The 22,429-nt window shown below is 38.6% G+C and overlaps 1 protein-coding gene across 3 annotated transcripts; it reads right to left on the reverse strand.

Annotated features, from left to right (window-relative positions):
* Window positions 1–877: 877 nt before the first annotated feature.
* Window positions 878–22,354, reverse strand: LOC129701071 (transcriptional activator protein Pur-beta-like). Of its 3 annotated transcripts, none has more exons than XM_055642037.1 (3): window positions 20,987–22,354; window positions 19,151–19,247; window positions 878–1,583 (listed from the first exon to the last, which is right to left on the reverse strand). In XM_055642037.1, exon 1 carries the CDS (start codon window positions 22,169–22,171, stop codon window positions 20,993–20,995), a length of 1,179 nt encoding a protein of 392 aa, XP_055498012.1. In that variant the 5' UTR covers window positions 22,172–22,354; the 3' UTR covers window positions 878–1,583; window positions 19,151–19,247; window positions 20,987–20,992. The 3 variants fall into 3 exon arrangements, with proteins under 3 accessions (XP_055498012.1, XP_055498020.1, XP_055498003.1); XM_055642045.1 differs by having other exon boundaries at window positions 878–3,087; XM_055642028.1 differs by lacking the exon at window positions 878–1,583 and adding an exon at window positions 12,394–14,548.
* Between the last annotated feature and the right edge of the window lie 75 nt (window positions 22,355–22,429).

Below are 22,429 nucleotides of genomic sequence, written 5' to 3' on the forward strand. Positions count from 1 at the left end.
ATTTTAAATTAATAAAAAATTAAAACAGCGCCCCCCCCCACTTGCCGTCTTTACTTGACTGGCGTCACAAAGGACACACAACGGGTCCTCAGCCCCAGTTTCACACCACCATCTTTTTTTCCCTTTCGCCTGTACTTGCCTCGCCTCACAAAGGCTCCGCGGGTAAGTTTCCTTCCATTTTTCAAACGTCTCCACAGGTCCTCTTTTCATTTTACTGCCTCTAACTTAATTTCTGCCCCCAGGAAGAGCAGGGGGAAGGAGAGGAGCAGGACCCGGGGCAAGCCCGCGGAGAGAGGGAGGAGCGGAACCCGGGGCTGCTGCTTTGGGCCCGTGGGGAGGTAGAGGAGCGACTCCCAGGACTGCTGTTCCAGGCCCGTGGGGAGGGAGAGGAGCGGGACCCGGGGCAAGCCCATGGGGAGGGAGAGGAGCGGCACCCGGGGCAAGGATTTGAGGTGATGAGGGAGAGTGGGGGATGGGATGGGGATACAGGGAGAGGGGAGAGTGGAGGATAGAGAGGAGGGCAGTGGGAAAATGAGAAGGGAGAGTGGGGAGGTGAGGAGTGGAGGAGCAGGGGAATAGAGGGAGAGGAGGAGGGTGGGGAGGGAGTGAGGGGGAGGGGGAGGATGAGAGGGAAAAGAAGGGGAATGGTGTAGAGGACAGGAGGCAGTGCTGTGGGATGAGGGGGAATAGAGGACAATAGGGGTAGGAAGATGGATGCCTGTCAGCCGACCATGCGCAGTTGGGGGCTATGGGTCAGTGGTGGAATATTGCGTTTGGGGACCAGGCCTCCCATGTGACAGAGACCCAACGGGTCCCACTTGGTTGAGTAAGAATTTAAATGTGTAAATTTGTACTGATAATTGATGCACGGAGGCTCTTTTTGAGAAAAAATGCCATTTTAATCCAAACTTAAGAGTCAAACATAACTGGCCACTTGTTTCACAATACTACCATTTTAATTGTTTATTTTACATACAGTATCAAATGCATTACAAACATATCAGCTGCACTAGACCTCAAATTATAAATACAGTTAAGCAATGTTATTACATATATAATAAATACATATTTCATAGTGATATACCATTTGAATTTGAAGACTTCAGGGGAAGAGATCATTTTTCATATAAAAATATTTTCTTAAAATTTAATAAAATAATTTTGCTTCATGGAGTGCCTGACTGCTAGAAATGAACATACAGCAAAGATCATTTTCAAAAACATGCGCAATTTAATTTATGAGTAGTTTATAGAACAAACACCACAGATTTTAAACTCTTGCGATTTATTAGCAGGTATGCATAGCTGGGATCTACAGAAGCACTATTGAGAGGAAATGCTGCACTTCAGCAATCATATACAAGAAATAGAAAGGACCCAAACTTATGGACCTAACTGAAATTGTACTTTGCTTAAAACTAGAACCAATTTTTTTTTGTGTGTGTGTGTGTTTTTTAGGCCTAAAACTTACCGATGACAATTAAACCCTACCCGACTATCATTTCAAATAGCATTTGTTTCTCCTCGAAAAATGATCTCTTCCTTCACAAGGGCTTGATGCTCAACCAATGTAGGTTCACATCCTGTAGTAAAATAAACACATAGTCAAGGTTTGAAAATGCACAGCAATAGTCTAATCCCTTTATTTTTTATTAGCAGAACTTGCGACTGCAAGGATTTCAATCGCTCCCATGTCTCAGAGGGGAAAAAGAAAATCAGCATCAAGCCCTACCTGTTTTCCTCTGACATATCATGCTATCAGACATCAATTAAAAGGCAGATTTTCTGAGTTTCAACACATCATTTGTTGAACATGAAACAAATAGACTAAAACTTCGCAAATACAACAATAAATTCTGCTAAAAAGCACTTACATTTTTCTGAATACATTGTGTGTTTAGGTACTATAATAATAGAAGGTTGGTGTAAACAAAATACGGACATAATGCTATTGTACGTTTGTGTTGCAAGGAATCCCACATAAAAGTAATAGTTTTAATAGTAATACATGGAATAACAGTTTATGTACGATACATTTAGATATTACTGAGTTTCACATTACAAGTGAACTGATGTGCACTATTAATTATGAATGAAAGGGCAATAAAAAGACAAAAGCTAATTAAATAGACCGATGATTAAATCTAATGTTTTGTAAATTTTAACTGACATAATTAATTAGATGATTTTTAGAAGTGAATAAAGGATTTCTTTTACCTGAGAATTTAATTTTTTGAAGAATTAAAAAAAATAGCATTAAAGCCAAATGTTTTTAAGAGTTTACCAAAGCAAGGATTTAAAGTATTGAGACGACAATATAAAGTGCTTGGGACTTATTTGCACAGTGACCAGTAAGAGCTTTTTCAAGTGTACAAACCTCTCTCTCTCACACGCATAACACACACACCCACACGCACACGCTTGGAAGATACACAATTAGTGCAATTTAGTTAGGGCATAAAATTTGAAATGCAAGACTTTTTGTTGATACCATATTACTGCATTAAATGCTATGATAATAACCCTAGCAATGGGCAGTTAGAAATAGGATTACAATTTTCTGAAAAAACCCCAAAACAAGCAGTCATTTGAGAGGGAATTTAGTATGCAGATTGGTCTGAAGTATTCATCCATTATTAAAAAAATACATCTACTCACTTTCCCTCAGCATGATCTACTTGGGAATTCAAATACAGAATTCGTTTTACAACTTAATCTCAATTGGTTTTAATTTTGAGTAACATTAAAGTTATAAATCATAGGCCAATCAACTAGGTTTCAATATTTCAAGTGCCGGAATGTTTTGACGTAAATACCAACTTTGGAAATATTACATTTTTTAAATATTTGCGAACGATAGAAAAATATTTTGTGATGATCATATTTCGCAAACATTGTGTGAAGGGGAGAGTACTTAGAACAATGTAAAATCAGGATGAAATATTGTTGGTTCAGGCCTCTTACTGGCCACATTAAGTTAATAATTTGAGGTGCTGAAATAAAAGTATTCAAATGCTGCATATTAGCAAACATTAAATACTTAACTTGATTGGTGATGGTTAAAATACGTTTTGGCATCAGTAAAGCCTAATGATAATGCAGATAAAGATTAGCAACTGGTTACTAAATAATATAATCATTAATTAAATCTGTGTGACAGTTGCAGAATTTAACAAAATTGCATATTTACTTCTGATCAGTTAAATGACCCAAAAATCTAAAAAGTGTACACATATCAGCTATATGAACTAAAATCTAATAAATACAATAGTTGTAAAGGAAGTACAAAATAGTTACATTGCCTTATCAAGGCATCTAAAAATGTGTCAGTGCAAATCTTCAAGAATGAAATTAAAATGTGCAAAGTCACAGAATTTTGGCTGTTTAAGCACCAAGAGATTCTTTTACATCAAAAATCAAAATAAATGCTATTGTATCTCACAACATGCCAATACTAGATATTAATCTAGATAATAAACTAGACCAAGGGGGAATAAATGTTTGTTAACAGAACGCATTTATTTGGATACCAACATAATTTTCTCACATTTTATACAATTCAACTGAATTCATGGGTGCGCAATTCCTAATGTACTAATTATACTAAGTTATTACTGTAATTAAACACATTCATTGAGGACATTGTACAAAACAGGATTTAATGTTTTTAAGTTAAATTAAACTCATAACTAACTTTATTGAAAAATTCTCAATGTTTTACCAATTCTGACTGAGTGTCATGTTTCTTACTATCTTCATAGAAACTACCAAATTTCACCTAGACAGATTTTAAATAGCTGACTATTCAGTCCTCACACTGGTTCTTTTATAGCATCACAGAAATCTTATGAGACAGAGAAAGACAATTGAACCATCTCTCTATGTTGCTCATAAAATACCTACTGGCCTAATTCCTTCTGTCAGTACCATGCCTATAACGCTGCAGGTTTAAGCTCAAGTACATCATTCGGCATATTAAATGTTTGGAGGGTTTCTTCCACGGTCTCAATGTGCTCCAAATCCTTACCATCTTGTGGGTGATTTTGTTTTATCACAATTCCTCTATATTCCTCCTATAACTTACCTCAAATCAATGCCCATAGATTTTGATCTCTCTGCCAATTCATAGTGGCCTCCCACAGTCACATTCACCTCAGCATGTAAAGGAGCTGATACTGTCACATCCTGCCGAACTAACATTTTGGGCAGTGTACAATCAAACAAAAAGTTATACGCACCTCCATTTGCTTTGTCTCCTCTCCCATTCAATATGATTATGACTGATATCCTACCTCAACTCCACCTACATGCACAATCTACAAAATCCTTCTGCATTCTGATATTTTTCTCTTTGAACTACCTGTTGTACTTCTGTATGGCTTGATTGTACTCATGCATAGTATGATTTGATTTGGACTGAATAGTATACAAATAAAAGCTTTTCACTGTATCTTGGACAATAATAAACCAATGCTCTTTATCTAAAATACTAATAATCTCTTAAAAACCATCTATAAGCTCCAAGGTAGAAAATTCCAAAGATTCAGAACTTCACTCCATGTCAGCCTTAAACAAGAAACAGTAGTAGTTATCCTCTCCCCCCTCATTTATTAGATATTTTATAAAACAGCAGAAGAAACACAAGGGGGTCCAGTCATTTCATCCAAAAATGACCCCGGTTTTCCCAAAATATCTGTCTGTAAATATATATTCTTTAGGGATTCTTAGAACTGTAAAGGAGGCAAGTTGGTGTGTGGCTAGCATTTAGAATTTCAAAGAATATACATGTGAAAGAATATATATATTTCTCAAACAAGATTTTCTTTTGATAAATCTTTTGACTCGGTCCAGCCGTGCTTTTCCAAGTTCCCTGTTACAAAGATCATAATACACTCAAATATTTTCACTGCAGCTAATTTCAGAATAACACTTCTTTGGTCCTATTTCTTTTGCCCTCTTCATTCTGAAATTTTATATTTGCTGACTTCCAGTTCATGAGAACCATAGTAAAATTTAAAGCAGTCTGAAACAGGAAAACCAATCCATCCACTATTTATTTTGAAAACACTAGGAACTATGTAATAAGGTCTCAGGACATTTTGAGGTTTATTCCCAATAATTGCTCCGGTGTTAAGGCCCTGTCCCACTTTCCCGAGTCACTCACAAACTCTCACGAGATTTCCCCTTGATTTGAACTCGGATAATTACAGTAATAGCCATTTGTAGGTACTCGGAGCTATTTGTTTTACTCGTGGACATTTTTCACCATGTTGTAAAAACGCCCCGACTTACCTGATGCCCTGAGTTTCGACGGCTGGCATTATGAGCCGCTACAAAACATCAACAGACTCCTACGGACATTCCCTGAGTTCGAATCAAGGGGAAAACTCGGGAGAGTTCGTGAGTAACTCGGGAAAGTGGGAGAGGGCCTTTACTCATTTCCCACTACTTTGGAATGATGTGTGTGTTTTCTTCTGTGAACAGTATGATTTAAGTCTCTGCAATATCCTTAGTCTTTATTTTAATCCTCTAAGGGAACTGAATTTAGATCCAGATCTGCTTTTCTACAATCGAGCTTCTATAATTTGATCTTAATGTCTGTTGCTGTTTTAATCTCATTACCATTTTCTCTCTCTCCCCATTTTGTCTCAATCATGTCTAAATTGTGGATGCCACCAGTTTACTATTTTTAAGCCAGATTCCTTTTAACATGCCTTTGCCACAGTATTAGAGGGTAGGAAGTATTTTAATGTTTGAAATAATTATTTATGTTTGTTATTGATCACATATCTTTATACATTTTAATCTGATTTGTTAATGCAGTTTGCTCTGTACAGATTCTGGAAGAATAGAAATCTTACATTTAGTATAAAATTCCCCGTTATAACCATCCTTCCCCAGATATTAATTTAATAGAACATTATTATATCTTTGCAAAATGGATTTGTAAGCTTGTTTCCTTAACATTGTTTGGAAAAGATCCTTCAGTGCATTCAACAAAATCATATTTCATATATTACTAAAGATCAGCCATGCCCAGTTCAAATGAAGATCCAAAAAGTTATTTGATCATCTGTCCCTTTATTGCTCATATCCCAAACTTTCCATCATATTTTATCCAATAATACTGCTTTGTAAAAAAAAGTGAAAATTTCCCCAAAGTTTATAACAGAAAAGTTTAGTCTCTTGTTATGCAGACATTTCTCAATTTATGAATATTCGATTTACAAATTATTGTTGTAATGCCATTTATTCTTCAGGGTGTTTGACCTCAATTTATGTTTTCCTTGCATGAAGAAAAATTGAATACTTGCTTGCATTCCATGTTGACTTTGTAAATCTCACAATGTTGTTTGTTGTTGAAATTCACTAAAATTTATTTAATGCATCCTCAAGATCGCTTTAAAACGCTTCAGCAGTTCTGAGGATCGAACCTCTTGGAAATTCGACAACTATTACCACTGAAATGGGCGTAATTATTAGAAGTAAAAAAGGTACGTGTTTGATGAAAACTTGCATTCTTTAATTTCTGCAGTGACAAATGTGCGAACAAGCCTTAAGTGTTAATAAATGTTAGTGCTGAAAATGTTGCACTGCAATCGCATTGCATGTTACTAAGGGAAATTACCCCTTCTCAGCACTTGAATTTAGAACATATTTTCACTTAGTGGACTGATGAAACCCCATGCATCAATGAATGATGTGTACGGATAAGGGAGTCTACAACATAGGCATGTATGTAGATGAGAATACTTGTCAGATAGACAAATCAAGTGAACTTTGATGGCAGAGAATATATGCTAGAATTCCATGAAGAGTTTAAAAAAAAAAAAGATCTGTTGGAGCAAGATAGGAGGAAAAAGCCACCAACATTGTACCACCTCCATAACAGCTTTCTATGAAGTGGCTTTCAGGTGTTCTGCAACATCAAGAAAACAATAACCACAATCAAGGATAGCATTCCATTATGGTGCAATGTTGGATGTGGCTACATGATGCATGTATATATAATTCTTTGTTATAAGCTTTGAGATGAGTGGAAGCTCTCCAGGTGTGCATTGACACCTTTAGTTCTTGATCATCAGCCACCAGGCAATAATCACTGGAAGAACCTCATCTTCAACAACAAACTCCATGAAGCTCAGATTCACCAATGTCACCAGAATCTGAACACCAATCGCAACTCTGCCTCTCACCTCCGACTCAACACGCAGAGCCACCATTAATCAAGGGTGTGGATTCACCTCTTTGAATCGGTTCTGCCATTCAGCAAATCAAGGCTGATCTGTAACCTCACCTGTGCATTCTCACCTAATCATTGTAACCTTTCACCCTTTTGCTTATGAAGAATCTGCCCCTTTGGTGATTGGTTCTGAGCATCCTCTGGCAAAAAAGATGAGTCTTAAATGGAAGATACAGTGATAGCTTTCCCACATGTCCACTCTGTCAAGAACTTTTATTTTCTACTTGATGATTACACTAAAAAAAGGCACCTTACACGAGTTGAAAATATCTTTAAACTGAACTGCATACACTGCCCTTTTCCTGGGTCATACATGCAAGATGCTCAGGTGGATAACTGCAGCATTTGTGTAAATGGTGCAAAGTGCAGTTAACGTGTATTGGTGGTAAGGGGAATGCATGTTCAGAGCAGTTATTGAGTTAAGTTTTATTTGAATTTTCTCATCCAGACAAGGGATAATATTCCATCACTCTTCTTCCAGAGTATCTGGGGATAAGTTCACCATAGGATATCCAGCTTTTGATCATGCTCATGTACCTATTTATGTGCATAGCCTGTTGAGTGTCTTGCCAGCGATGAACCCCCCCCAGGATACCAATGAAGGGAGATTTGGAGTTCATAATGTAAATGAATATCAATGGTTGGAGACAGTCAATACCTGCCACTTTTGTGTCAGTAATGTTACTTACCACGCATCAGTCGAAGCCTAATGTTGTCTAGGTCCTGTTGCATGCAGATGTAAATTATTTCATTTGGTGAGATGTGGGTAGAATCAGGAAAGATCCCTACTTTTGACATAATGGAAGGAAGGTCACAGTTGCATCAACAAGTGGTTATGCCAAGGAAATTGCACTGAGAAATCTTGCAATTGATGTTCTCAGACTGGAATGACTGACCTATTCACCTCCACAACCATTTTTTTTTTAAGAAAGTAGGAATCTAATTATTGTTCCCTGTGATGGCAGTCAGTTTTATCAGGCCTCCTTAATGCCACACTTGGTCAAATATTACTTTGATGTCACTTCACATCTGCATTTCAGCTCTGTGGTCCATGTTTCAACTTAAGAATGTGATGTGTTTTGAAGCTGGGTGTCCCGATGACTGGATTTTAGTGGGCAGGTTATTGACAGCATCATAGCATTGCCAACAATTGAAAGTAGACTAATTAGCAAGTAATTAGACAGATGGATTTTTTTTAATGAAATGGTCACATCAATTTTGTACATCCTCAGATTGATGCAAGCATATAATTTCTGTGGAAGGGTTCCTGACCTGAAATGTAAACTGGTTTCTCATTCCATAGATGCTGCACAACTCGCTGAGTTCTTCTAGCAGTTTCTATGTTCTTAGAGAATTTGCAATTTTATGTTTTTTCAAGGATACCTTCCTCTTTGTTCCTAACTCATCCTTTTCTTCACCCCTCTTTCCTTCTGCCTCTGCATCATATGCTAACAGAACAAACAATTCCCAAAATGTACCTCTCTTGCCGTTATCACCAGTTCTACTAAACAGTATTGCAGGCCCATTGAGTAGTGTGACCTCTTACTGACTTCTTGCGATCCCAGACAGTATAGGATAGGCTATCCGTCCTGGAAAGTGTGGTGGAAAAATGGGGCAACAGTGGGTTAGTTTGGAGTTGGGAGGGCTGAGCATGACAGTGAGCTTTATTAAATGGGAGGCGAGCAGTGCGTCGGTTCAACGTATCAGGCTGCATGTGGCCTGATGGAGCCATGTTTTCCAGGGAAATTATAACGTAATGGGTCTAAAAATGTCAAAATAAAAACAAATTGCAAAGCAGGCGTGATAGGCATGTATATATTTTATATAATTTTCTTCAAAAATTTATTCTGCAGATCATCAATAGGCAAAATTGAGGCAGATTGTGATTACGATTTTCATAGTGGATTAAGCTACAAATACTACCAGGGAAATTTTCTACTCAAACTACTCAAACCAATTTTACATTTTAACTATCTGATCCACTACCCTTTCCCTGTTGTTACTATTCATGAGGATATGTTTGTTAATCCTTCATATTTTGTAAACCATTAAAAAAAACCTCACATAAGATACCTGCTCCCAGCTTCAGACACCATGCACATAGCTACAATAGAAAGCATCGGGTGAAATCTATTTATTACCATTTCTATTATTAATTCACCCGTTTTGTTCAAAATACTTTATGCACTGATTTACTGCTTATCACTTTAAGCGTATTCTATGTTTCTCTGAGGTCAATCTGATGCCTTTTTACTATCGTTAAATAATGTATTTTACTATATACTGTCAGTTTGCCATATAGTTAACCATTTTTTATTTACCTTGCTCCAATCTTTCTGACAATCCTGCCTACAATTTAAACCTTCATAGAGTCATGCACCATGCAAACAAAACCTTTGGCCCAACTTGTCCATGCCGGGCAAGATACCCCAACTAAGCTCATCCCATTTGTCTGCATTTGGCCCACAGCCCTCTAAACCTTTCCAAATCTATGTACTTCTCTTAATGTCATTTAAATGCTGTTGCAGTACCTGCCTCAACTACCTCCTCTGGAAGCTCATTCCATATACCCATGACCCTCTATGTGAAAAAGTTGCCCCTTGCGTTTGTATTAAATCTTTTCCCTCTCACCTTAAACATATGTCGTCTTGCTTTTGATTCTCCTATTCTGGGTAAAAGACTGTGCATTTACCCTATATATTCCGTTCATGATTTTATGCATCCAGTGCCCTAGTTATTTTGCTCACTGGGACTTGGCTCCAGTTTACTTTAAGTGGAACTAGTCAAAACAGAAAAGACCCCTTTATACAGTGCCCATTAATTAAATCTTCTCCCATCCTGGTCACTCTCTGAGCTAAGCATTAAATCTACTGAGCAGTTTGTCTTTATGCCAATGTGTATGGCTCAGGCAGCAATCTAGAGATTTAATTTTGATGCCAGTTCAAACTTGCTCAGATGAAGCAATTAGTTAAAATTACAAATCTTAAATGGATTTAACATAGAACAGTACAGCACAAAAACCCAATGTCTGCCCACACCAACTGTGACGATCATGATGTCAAGACCAACTCTCATCTACCTGCACATTATTTACATCCCTCCATTCTGTGCATTCACATGCCTATCCAAAGTCACTTAAATACCACTATTGTATCTGCCTCAACCACCACCACCAACAGCACATCCCAGACACACAGTACACAAAACTTGACCCGCACATCTCCTTTAAACCTTTCCCTTCTCACTTTAAACCTATGTCCTCTAGTATTTGATTTTTCCTTCCTGGGAGAACGGTTCTGTCTATTCCATCTATACCTTCCATTATTTTAAATACGTCTATCATGTCTCCCCATAATCTCCAGCATTCAATAGAAAATAATCCATGTCTGTTCAACTGCTCTCTGTGGCTAATACTTCCTAACCCAAGCCTCATTCTGTTAAACCTCCTCTGCAAATTTTCCAAAGCCTTCACATCCTTCCTGTAATGGGGGCGACCAGGACAACAGCAATACTCCATTTGTGGTCTAACCAGTCATTTAAAGCTGCATCACGACTTCCTGACTTTTATCCTCAATGTTCCGACCGATGAAAGCAAACATACTATATGCATTCTTCACCACTATCGACTTGTGTTGCCAGTCTCAAGGAGTCATTGTATAAACTTTAGTGAAATAAAATAAATGTACACTTGTTTTATTTTATTAATGTTTATACATTGAAATCCACAAACTTAGTTTTAATGTATGCATCAGGAAAAGACAAGTTTGTATGTTTTCATATTCAATGGGCAATTACTCCTGTTTATGGTCAATATAAGCACTATTAGGTTTTTTTTTTAATAGTAAGAGGACACACGCTTTCAATCCCATGCACATAATTTATGCATTTACAAATTATAAAATCTTTTAATCCTTGGTTGCATTGGAACAAATCCTTCTACATTTAATGTATATTAGACCAATTTCCTCTGAAACGTCTGAGCACAAAGACTAAGTAAGAGTATTAGATTATTGTTATAACGATCTAGGTAGCCAAAAAAAAGGGGTTATATATATTTTCTTAATAAGTATTTTAAAGAAGAACCCATTAGTTTCCTGCACCTATAATTCAGAAAATATTGGAATATATTCATTTGACCATAACTGTACAGCAGTATAAAAATGAGGCAGATTTATGCTTTTAATGCCTCATGGATATTTTCTGGATCTCAAAAATAAATAGATCCAGCAAGAATGTGGAATATCTGTGGAGAGCATGATGTCAAATTTGAATTAATCTGCCTGCATGTGATCCATATCTCTCCATTCCCTGCACATACACTTGCCCATCTAGAAGCCTCTTTAATGCCACTATTGTGTCTGCCTCCACCACCACTGCTGGCAGCATGATCAAGGCACTCAGCACTCTCTGCAAAACTCGCCACACATTTTTCCATTAAACTTTGCCCCTCTCACCTTAAAGCCTTGCTCTCTAGTCTTTGACATTTTCACCCTGGGTAAAAATTCTGACTGAGCAAATGGGACTAGCTTTGATGAAGCATCTTGGTTGGCATGGTTGAATTGGGACAAAGGGTCTATTTCCATGTTAATATGACTACGTCTACTCCATCTATCCCTTGTAATTTTATATGCTTCTATCAGGTCTCCAGAGAAAATAATCCAACAGAGAAAGATGGAATGACAGGAAAAGAAATTCACACATGCCAAATCCACAGTTTATCCTCTAGGTATGGAAAAGAACTCCACAACTACAATTGCCAATGAACTATATCGGTTGTATTAAATGTTTGAAAATATATTTTAAAAAACAGGGGTAGATATTTAACTTATTGATGGCATGTAATTGTAGATTCATATATTGGTCGGTTGTTGCTTATAGAAAATAGTTGATTTTCATTCCCATTAATTTAACTGAAAATTAAAGAGTTCCAAAATGGCTAAATATTTGCTTTGTATTGAATGCCTTATATGTCTATCAATTTTACTTTTTACCTTAATCTCCACAAAACAGAGAAAGAGGAAAATAAAATAACCTATTTTAAATAGCTGTGAAATCCGCTTTTGAACTAACATTTTATTTGTTAGATTTAAATAGATCATTTTATACTCATTCACAAAATAAAATGCACAGTACCATTCTGCTTCCAACTCTGCAGTGAAATCAAGGTTTAATAGGAGATAAAGATTTACATATGAAGATTTCCCTCCTCTTACACATAAATATCAGTCAAGAAAAATAATGATTTTGTTAACAAGGCAGCATGAACATTACTATAAATAACATGCAAAACAGCATATTTGTATCTTCAACATCACACCTTATTAATACACCAGAACATGCATAAAGGCCCAAATCTAGGTACATTTTGTAAATGGAGCTGCAACACTAATGTTAGCCTAGCCCCACCTGTGCTTTCCATGCCTGCATATAACAGACAGATCTTGCTGGCCCCCTGAATTCATGAGTCTAGAAGCATGACATGGAAAGACAAAAGGCCATTTGCAGCACAGTAAGGATAATCCACCTCAAAATGCCCCAAAGAGCCTCTGACAGTTGCAAAATTGAGAGGGGGCATTACAGCCTGTAAAAGTTACACATTTGTTTTAATAGTTTTTAATCCATCTCCGACAGTGAGACAGTTAAAATATGAAAATTGGAAGTAAACAAAATATTAATAGGAATCAGATGAAACTAAACACAATGAAAAATAACCATAAATTAAACACATTAAATCAAAAACTTAACTTAAAAAGAGGGACAACCACCCCCCTTTTCTCCTAAGTCTTTAGGCCACAATTCCCAATTAAATCATTGGGGATTTTGATTCCGCATTAAATTCTGCCACTGAACATTGGGAGTACAATGGTGCAAAAAAAAAAAAACCTAACAGATTCAGTTCTCCAAACCTTTGCTTCCTCTTTCCATATTTCACAGTGCATGTGCCATATCTCAGGATTTCAGATTCAATGCTCGAATACTAGTGCATAAGCCAAGAGTCAAATCTATTCCACGCCATGTAAACTCAGTCTGCATCCATGCAAAATAAAATTATAGTTCTTGAATGTAATATTTAAAGTGCTCCAGTAATCAAATCAACCAAAAATAATCCACCCACAAGTGAGATTCCAGGAACAACACAGCTACTATTGGTATCAGCATTCATTTCTGCAGGAAATTGCTTCCCAATCTTTCCAATTTGGCTCTTTGGTTGTGCAGCACTAACAGGCATAAACCTTTAAGCCCAATGGATAACACGATCAATTAAAATAAATATAAAACCATTCACTATTATCCATTCGATGTATTAAAAGAATTTGAAAGAAATTATTTTTATCCATTATCAATAGCATTTGACATGATCTAAAGAGCCTAACATTACAGAGGAATTGTTTCACATGGGTAGACATTGCTCAATGCAAAAAGGTGAATGAAATAAAGCAACAAAATTGTTTTAAGAGGCTGAAATTAACTAATTGCATTTTGATCTGTAGATCTTCAGACAAAAATCAATATTTGTAAGGACCAGATATTTCATGTCACAACGGAATAAGTAAATTCTGTAACAGCTTTAACATGATCGAGTATTCTCAAATCTCAGTAAACTTTTTATCTGTTCAAAAAGATGAACTGATTTTCTCCCCAAAAATAACTACATCATGGCGGAATTTCAGTTGAATATTCCTAAGTGAACTATCACGATTAACATTCTAAAAGATAATGCAGGCATTCTTGTAAAGAAAAATAGAGTTCCTAGATTCTACAGCATCTTAAGATTCTTTTAACTTTAACACAAAGGCTGATTAAACGAGATTCTGCTTGAAGTATCGTCAAAATCTCCATAAAGGGTTAACTCTATCCTTAATGCACTATGGCTTCAAATTTCAGATGTGCAAATATCTCCACAGAGAAGTATATAAACTAAAATAACTGAAACACGTGTAGAAAGTTGGCAGACAATTGTATTTGAAGTTTACTAACAGCAACTTTCTGATAAAAAACATTTGGATCAACTCTTGTCAGCTATAACAACCTACGTTTCAAAGTACAGACACAATCTCACCCAACTCACTTGATATAAGCACCACATTAACTAAATTGCAAAAAATTGCTTGTTTCACTTCCATTAAAAGGTTGGTGATATTTAGTCGAATTATAAAATTAAACTGAATACTAACTGGGGAAAAAAGACAATTGAAATAATTTCAATAAATTCACCCAAACTGGTTAATAACTGACGAATGTTCCGAACCAAATCATTCATAAGCAAAAACAGAAAGAGTTAGGAATGCTCAGGTCAAGCGATACCTGTGGAGAAAGGAAAAGAGGTTGAAGTTTCATCTTCTGACTGCAATGACTTTAGATATGTAAATAAAGGAATTGAAGATGCTGGCCATCTGGAATAATATCAAAAATGTTGAACAGTTCAGGCAGCATCAATAGGAGAAAAATGGTTAACCTTGTAATAACTGGAAATACGAGAAAACAATTGTAAAGATGAAGTGTAGGGAGAGCAATGGGAACAATAATGGAAAGCAATTGCCTGTGACTCTTCGTGGTGTCTCAGAGTAGAAAATGAAGGTTTAATATTATAGTTGATCTGTCCAGAGGTGTGTGAATAGAGAAAGATAAATAAGCACAGCAGAGACGTAACGCACAAGAAAGAGAGCATGAGAATGAAGATATTGGAACTGTAAACACAGCAATTTCTGAAAATTTGAAATACCACCATGGAAAGAGAAAAAAATGATTAGTGTTAGAGGTCGATCTCTTTCACCAAAATTGCCAGTTCTAATGTAAACACAAAAACCTTTTAAACAGAAATTGTTGAATTGAACAGAGTCCTAAGGGCTGCAACATGCCTAGCTGGAATATAAGGTGCAGCTTGTCGAGTTCTCAGGGGTCATTGGAATGGAATAGGAGACCAAAGTAGAGTTAGAGTGGAAGTGGCAGTATAGAGAAAGGTGAATAAAGCCTTAGAAAGAAACTAAGTTCCAACAGATTGCTACAATGTTCTGCAAAGTGATAACCCAATCTGCACTTGGTTTGTCTCATGTAATGAAACCCAAATTATAAGCTCCTGAATGCAACAGACTAAATTGTAAGAAAACAGGGGGGGGGAGACTATAATAGGAACCCGAGGGGTAACTTTTTCACGCATGGGTGGTAGGTGTATGGAACGAGCTGCTAGAGGAGGGAGTTGAGAAAGGTACTATCGCAACATTTAGACTGGTTTAGAGGGATGTGGGCTAAATGCAGACAGGTGGGACTAGTGTAGATGGGACATAATGCCCAGTGTGGGCAAGTTGAGCCAAAGGGACTGCTTCCACGCTGTAAGTAATGAATAGCAGAATGGTTGGTGGAGTAAAGATGGGATGGTTCCTTTAAAATGAGGTAAAAGGAGATATGCTTGGTAATGGAACCTCGAGAAAAGCAGCAGAAATTATGGAGAATGATTCCTTGAATGTGGGGGCTATTGGGATCTCTTGAGTGGAGCATGGGAAATGGAGCAGTTGTTATGGTTGCATGTTACTTCGATGTTGCGATTTGCGTTTCATTGTTACAGCATGTTGTTATCTTCCCGTTTCTCTACTTCAGTAATTCAACATCCTCTATTTACACTCCTTCACACAGATCACCAACAATTTAGAAACATTAATTTCCCACTTTAGTAGGATATCAAAAGTAATCATGCTAACAGGATAATGTGGGTCTCCACCCTATCACATACATCCCTTTTTGTTTTCTCCATGTCCCTAACTTAAAACACACTTGTATAGGTCTAATAAAATGTAATTAACCAGAAATGTTAACTTAGTTTCTCTTGTCATAGATACTGCCTGACCTGCTGAGAATTTGTAATCTTTATTTCAAATTTATAGCATCAAAAATGTTTGCGCCATAAATATAAAACAGTTAAACAATAGCTCCAGTGACGGTCAAGCACAATCTATAATGTTGTTTTGAGAGAAACAGGTTTACATTTGCAAAAATATTAATGATAACCTCTGGAACGAGACATTTACACTTCTCTTGGGCAGTCAGCGTTTATTATTTCTCAAACTAAAGTGCAAATGTTCAATTAAAAAAATGCTCTACCTCAAATGGTTACCAAGTATATAATTTTTGATCATTTAATTTCCAAGACCAATTTTTTTTATTAAACAAAAACCTTTAGTTTTCCACTGCCAACTTATAACCTGGGCTCTGTACATTGAGCCTTATGCCCAATGCAATAGGGACTTTTATTTTACAATTTTCAGGCATTTCAGGAACAGGAAATCGATCACTGCATGATCCAATTGATATTGGGAGTTTTTCAAACTTAACTGCCCTCCATTATATACAGCAGCCTATTTGTTAAGTGCAATTTGGACCAACTTTATAGAATACCAGTAGACGTAAAAATTCTGACAAAGTTAGAGGATAATTAGGAAGGATAACAATGAAAAACATGAAGCAGCCCATAGCTAATAAATTTCCAGATATCACATCAACAGTACAGAAATATGAGAACCAAAAATACAACCATGTCATGATAAATTAAAGTTTGTAATCTTCACAATCCTTTGAATAATTATCAGCAAGCTGACACTCAGAAGAGAGCAAGTAAGGATGTGACAGAAAGAAATATTGTGGAAGATAAATATGAAAATGTTTCATTTAAGTGGCTGCTGGCTATCATAAATAGAAAGTCATTGTATTGTTGGTGATATGATGCCCGACTGATTTGACAAGTTCTATCAAAACCACTTAAATCTTGACCTAATGTAGCCCAGCAAATTATTACTATTACAGAGTAACTTGTTTTCCAAAGGAAAAAACATTTACTTATATTGCTAATTATCTTTAGTAAATTGCCCAATGCATGTAAGAATGCTTCATAAATTTACATGCATTCTTTGTCTTTTCTTGTATTCATAATTGTATTGCAACCATTGAAATAATTTTCATTTTACCTAACTTTTCTGTGGATTGTTATTTTATAAACCAAGCACACTATAAAAGTTTTAAATTCTTTTTAACCTAGATAGCTCATTGATTTGAGTGCAGCAGAAGTAACGGCACAGTTAAAGGCTCTTAATAGTTTTTTTTGCTAATAACTGTGCCCATGTGCAATATACTCTATCTGATGTAAACAGATAAGGATAACACTGCCCATTTCAAACAGTGCTACACTGTGGCATTACTCTAGGTTATAAATAGTTACATTAATTTACATCAAAAACACTGAACTCAGATAACATTGTAATTAACATATCACACATTCCCAGCAATTCCCTTTGAGAAAACTACATGAAATTTCTCAAAACACTAATAGATTAAGTACCAAGCCAGGGGAGAGAAATGCCAAAAACTTTCCTCTGGGAGAGTTCCTCCACTGTCCCCAGAAATTAAATGCTATAACTTTATAACATCAGTTTAACAACCACTTTGTGAAAAAAACTAAAGGGTACAATTCCATGTAAACTATCTTTTCTCCCTCTATTGTAGAAAACGTAGAGTATAATTATAACTTTCAAAGCAAAATTATTTTGATTGTCATCTTATGAATTTAAGTGACAATTTAGAAGAGTCACATTTTATTCAGATATCTTCCGATTGTCTTGTGCAAAGATTGAGTTGCAAGGAATCAAGGGGCAGCTAAATGAGAGAATCTGCAGGTTAACATTCTGAACTATTTAAAAATATTTCCAAATCTTTACATATTGCAGAAATGGTCACTAGTCCCTTATAATACATATAGTTTTCTAAAAGAGAGCAATTGAACTTGGCAAAAAATACTAGGTTGCAATAAATTCCAACTGATGTTATAAAGTTACATCAAGTGCCTTCGTTAATAGGTCACAGTGCAAAAAAGCTGTCATAACACGAGAAAATAAGCTATGAGGGGGTATTAATGTGCATCAAAAATCCCCATATATACTGGTATCCATTCTACTTGTTGATGCTGAGGATTAATCTTATCCGCCCAGTACTGTAGGTGCAGCTCTTAATTCACGACCCACATCATCACAAAAGTAGCAGCATGAAGTGGCGTAGTTATTCCCATACTTATAATTCCTGTAGTTTATCATTGAATGTTTTGGTTCTCCATCTACGTGCCCTTGCTACAAGTTGCCATTTTGTTAAGATAAATGATAGCACCACCGAAGTGGCTGCCTAGGTGCAAAACTGTACTATTAGTCAATGGTTGTCTCCAGTTGATATAGGGAAAATAGGGTAGCACCCAATTGCTATTCTTTTAAAGAAGTGCAAAAACATTAAAGGCTATTAAATACCTGTCAAAGATACAACATGTCAGTAACTCATCTTTTGCTGCCCATAACCATGTCCTAACAAAAAGGAAGAGTTTTATGCATCCTTACATTCCAGGCAATTCATTCATGTCTGGGGGCAATCCTTTGGCACACTGGTCTGCGGATTATTTCCCATGGTTATTCAATATGTATGGAATAAAAAATGTATAATGCCCTTTTTGTCAGTTAGAAATTGGTAAAGTGCAACAAATAAACTAAACTGAGCTATTAGGGAGTTATTGCCTGCTTTAAAACCCCATTACTTTATCAACAGAGGGAAAGTTCTGGGAAGGGGGTGGGTGGGGTGGAAGGAAGGCGAGGTGGAGAAAGATGTGTACTGGATTCAGTGCAGATTGTACAAACCAGTACTAAATATTTCATAAGGTACTGTTCAAATTTCGTAAACTGAAGGTCACAAACATATACGGTAGTACATGCAAAATGTAGATCACATTTTGTGCTGATGTGGATTTTATGTTGCCATATTCTATGACAACATAGATTTGATAGCTTAAAAGCTGTACAAAAGCTTGATTCTTTCAGTAAAGTAATGGGCCTGTGGCTCATATACTGTGAATCAAGTGGAATAAGTTGGTACAACTTTACTTACAGCAGGCAGGCTGTAACTGTTCACGTAGAGAATTGATGCACATATTTTCCATGAAGGTTTTACGAGAAGTCAGTCTTATTTCTGTTGGTAGGCTGTACTGAAAAAAAAAGTAACTGGATTTTTAAATTAAAAATGCTTATTTGTAAAATTAACATATTTCCAAAGGTTAAGATGGCAAGTTTTCAAAATGCAATAATTACCACATGAAACTCAAAGCTCTTTGAAAATCAAAACTGAGCACAAAACTATTTAAAATCTTTTGTTTCCTTAAGGAACAGACCAATAAAACTGGGGAAATTACTTATTTTACATTGTATTTTTACCGCGGAAGCATAAAAAGAGATTGGGTGGGAAGATGACAGTACATGGCAAGGATTGGATGGATGATATTGAAGAGAGAAAATAAATAGTGGAAAGTAAATGAGGACAAGAGATTACTATTTATGGAGAGATGAGAAGGAGGGGTGTTGTGGGTGAAAGTTGATCAGAAGAAATTGAACAGATAGGTACAGGAGATAAGAATGGTGAAGCAAATGAGGATGAGTGAAAAGAAAGAAGTAGACGAGGTTAAGGATTGGTGGGAGAAAGAACATAAGAGGACATGGATGGAAGGCAAGGAACAGGTGAGGAGGGAGACTAGGTAAAGTAGTGACGGGGAAAAGGGATCCTTTTTCCAGGAAAGGCAAGCAGATGTGTTTATCGTGAGGAGGGATTAGGGAGGGAAGGAATAAAAATATAATGAACCAGCACGTAGGACAAACATGCGAGCTGACGGAATAGAGTAACGGCAAACAGGGTGGAAACTGAAGACAAACCTGAGAATGGGGTGGAAATAAATGATGACTACAGATGGGCAGGTCAGAAGGTATTAGCTCTGCAGGGATGAGAGGACATGCATGTGAAGATACTGGCATAAAAATCAGGTATGTGGATGGGTCACGCAACCAAGGAGCTGGAGTTGGAACGGGAAAGATGACGGTGTAAGGAAATTGAGTGCTGGATTTGTGTGATGATAAATGATGGGACGGTTTAATGATGATCGGGGTGGGTGTAGATTGTATAATGAAATGAAGAGAGGCAAGATTTACTCAAAAACAGGGATTTGGGAGGCCTTGCTAATAGAGCCAATAAAAAACAGCTTAAATATTCATTTCAGAGGAAATGACACTTGGAAAGGGCCAGGGAAGTAATCACAGCCCAAAACTTGCAGGGAAGGGAGCTGACTGAATGGAAAGTGGAAAAGGCTGACAAGAAAACTGATAATCAATCAAGGAAGAGCAATGAAGTGGTGTGGATAACAAAAAAAAATCACATTCGTGAGGGGTAGATACTGGTGAAGAGCGAGGAAGGAGTGTGAGTGTTAGATCCCGGCACCTAGGGTTGAAATAAGTAGGAGATGCAATGATCATGCAGAGGATGGGACAATGTGTGGGAGTGTAAAGACAAGCAAATAGAGAATGGAAGATGACTGATGCGAAATGGGAGGGACGAAGGGAAATAGAGAGGCGAGATGATGGGAGGACAAATGGCAATCAGTGGAATGGACGTGTTGTTGATCAGAGGTGAGGGACGAGGGAAAAGAGCAAACAGGGTAAAACGAGTTGGCCGCTAGGAGGCTGATGATAGCAGAATTGTGGTGATTGGGATCAAAAACTAGTGAATAGGCTAGAGACGGCAATCAGGCAGGAAGGGTGATCCACTAAGGGAAAAGGGAAGAGGAAAATGGGAGAGAGAGATGGTATTCAGAAGGGGTATACGATAGAGGCTTTGGAAATTATGAAACTGTTCATTTCGACAGAGGGAAAATAAAGGGTGAAAAAATAAAAGGCTCAGTACTGGATGTCAATCTCCTTCTTCTTCCTCTTCACTGTTTGCTACGGTCTCCCTGGACATCTCGGCCCTCCTGTCCCTGCGCTTCTCTTGGATTGCCCTCATCTCCTCGGCGTATCGGATGAAGTTGTCGCCGAATCGCTCCCAGGCTTTGCTGGGGACTGTGATGGAGTGGCGGTAAGCCGGTTTCACTTCGCTCACCCTCAAGAACACCCCATAGCGGTTGGAACCGACGTCGAAGAAGAACCTCTTGTTGTCGACGGGTACCGAGGTGCCCTCGGGCAGCTCGGGCGGCACAAGAGCCGAGGCGCCATCGCCCAGGAGGCCGCCGCCTCCTCCTCCTGGGCCTGGCCCGCCGCCAACACCGTAATCTTCGATCAACCTGGCCAGAGCGTCCCTAAACTCGATGAGGCCTTGAGCGGGCAGGGCGATGGTCTGTCCCTGGCCCGAGTAGCCCCAGCCCGGGCCTCGGCTCATGGTCTGGCGGATGCGCAGGAAACGCCCGCGTTGATTCTCTTTCAGATCCAGGTAATACTTGCGGTTCTCCCTCACCAAGTACTCGCTCTTCAGCACCCGCTGCGGCGGAGGCGCTTCGCCCTGCCCCTCCTGGGCCCGAGACTGCAGCGGGGCCTGCGGCTGGGAGGTCGGGGCCGGCGTGGGCTGATGGTGGTGCTGTTGCTGCTGCTGCGGCGGCCTGCGGGAGCTGGCGTCGCCGATGCCGCCACCCCCAGGCCCCAGCTGCGCGTAGTGCTCGATGAAGTCGCCCAGGCGATCGCGCATCTCGGCCGCCAGCGGCATTGAGACGGTGAGGCGGCTCTTGCGGCCCGCTGTGCCCACCTCGGCGATCTTCAGGAAGCGCCCCTTAGCGTTTTGCTTGACGTCCAGGTAGAAGCGCTTGTTCTGGATGTCCACCCGCTTGGAGGCCAACTCCTGGGTCTGCAGCAGCAGCGACGGTGGAGGGCCGGTGGCGGCGGCCTCACCATTTCCCGGCTCGGCACCATCGTCGGCCTCTTCGTCCTCCGCAGCCGCTGCCGCCGTGGTGGTAGTGATGGTTGTTGTCGTCGTCTCCTCTTCCACCTCCTCTTCCTCTTCTTCTTCGGGCAGCGGCTGCGCTGCCGGTAACGGAGAGCCCGGGCGCACGGTGGTGTCAGCCGGCGCTCCTCTGTCACGGTCACCGTCTTTGTCCGCCATTAAAGGAGGCGGGATGAGAGTATATTCCCGGCCTTGTCGGTCTGCCTGTCCCCGCGGCCTGGTTAAACCGCGCAGCTCCAGCGCGCCGAGCCGCCGCTTCCTCTCGCGCTGGGAGATTGGGAGAGAGGGAGTCAGTGCGCATGCTCGCACTCAGCGTGAACGCTGGACGGGGAGGGGCAGTCGGTGCGCATGCTCACACGACATGAGCACTGAATGGTGGGGAGTTTCTGCGCATGCTCGCGCTCCCACTCGACGTGA

The sequence above is a fragment of the Leucoraja erinacea genome, chromosome 1, assembly GCF_028641065.1.
Source record: "Leucoraja erinacea ecotype New England chromosome 1, Leri_hhj_1, whole genome shotgun sequence".
Classification (NCBI taxonomy): Eukaryota; Metazoa; Chordata; class Chondrichthyes; order Rajiformes; family Rajidae; genus Leucoraja; species Leucoraja erinaceus.

Bases quoted from the DNA above. Each gene is read 5' to 3' on its own strand.
- LOC129701071 (XM_055642037.1), bottom strand. From the start codon at position 22,171: ATGGCGGACAAAGACGGTGACCGTGACAGAGGAGCGCCGGCTGACACC.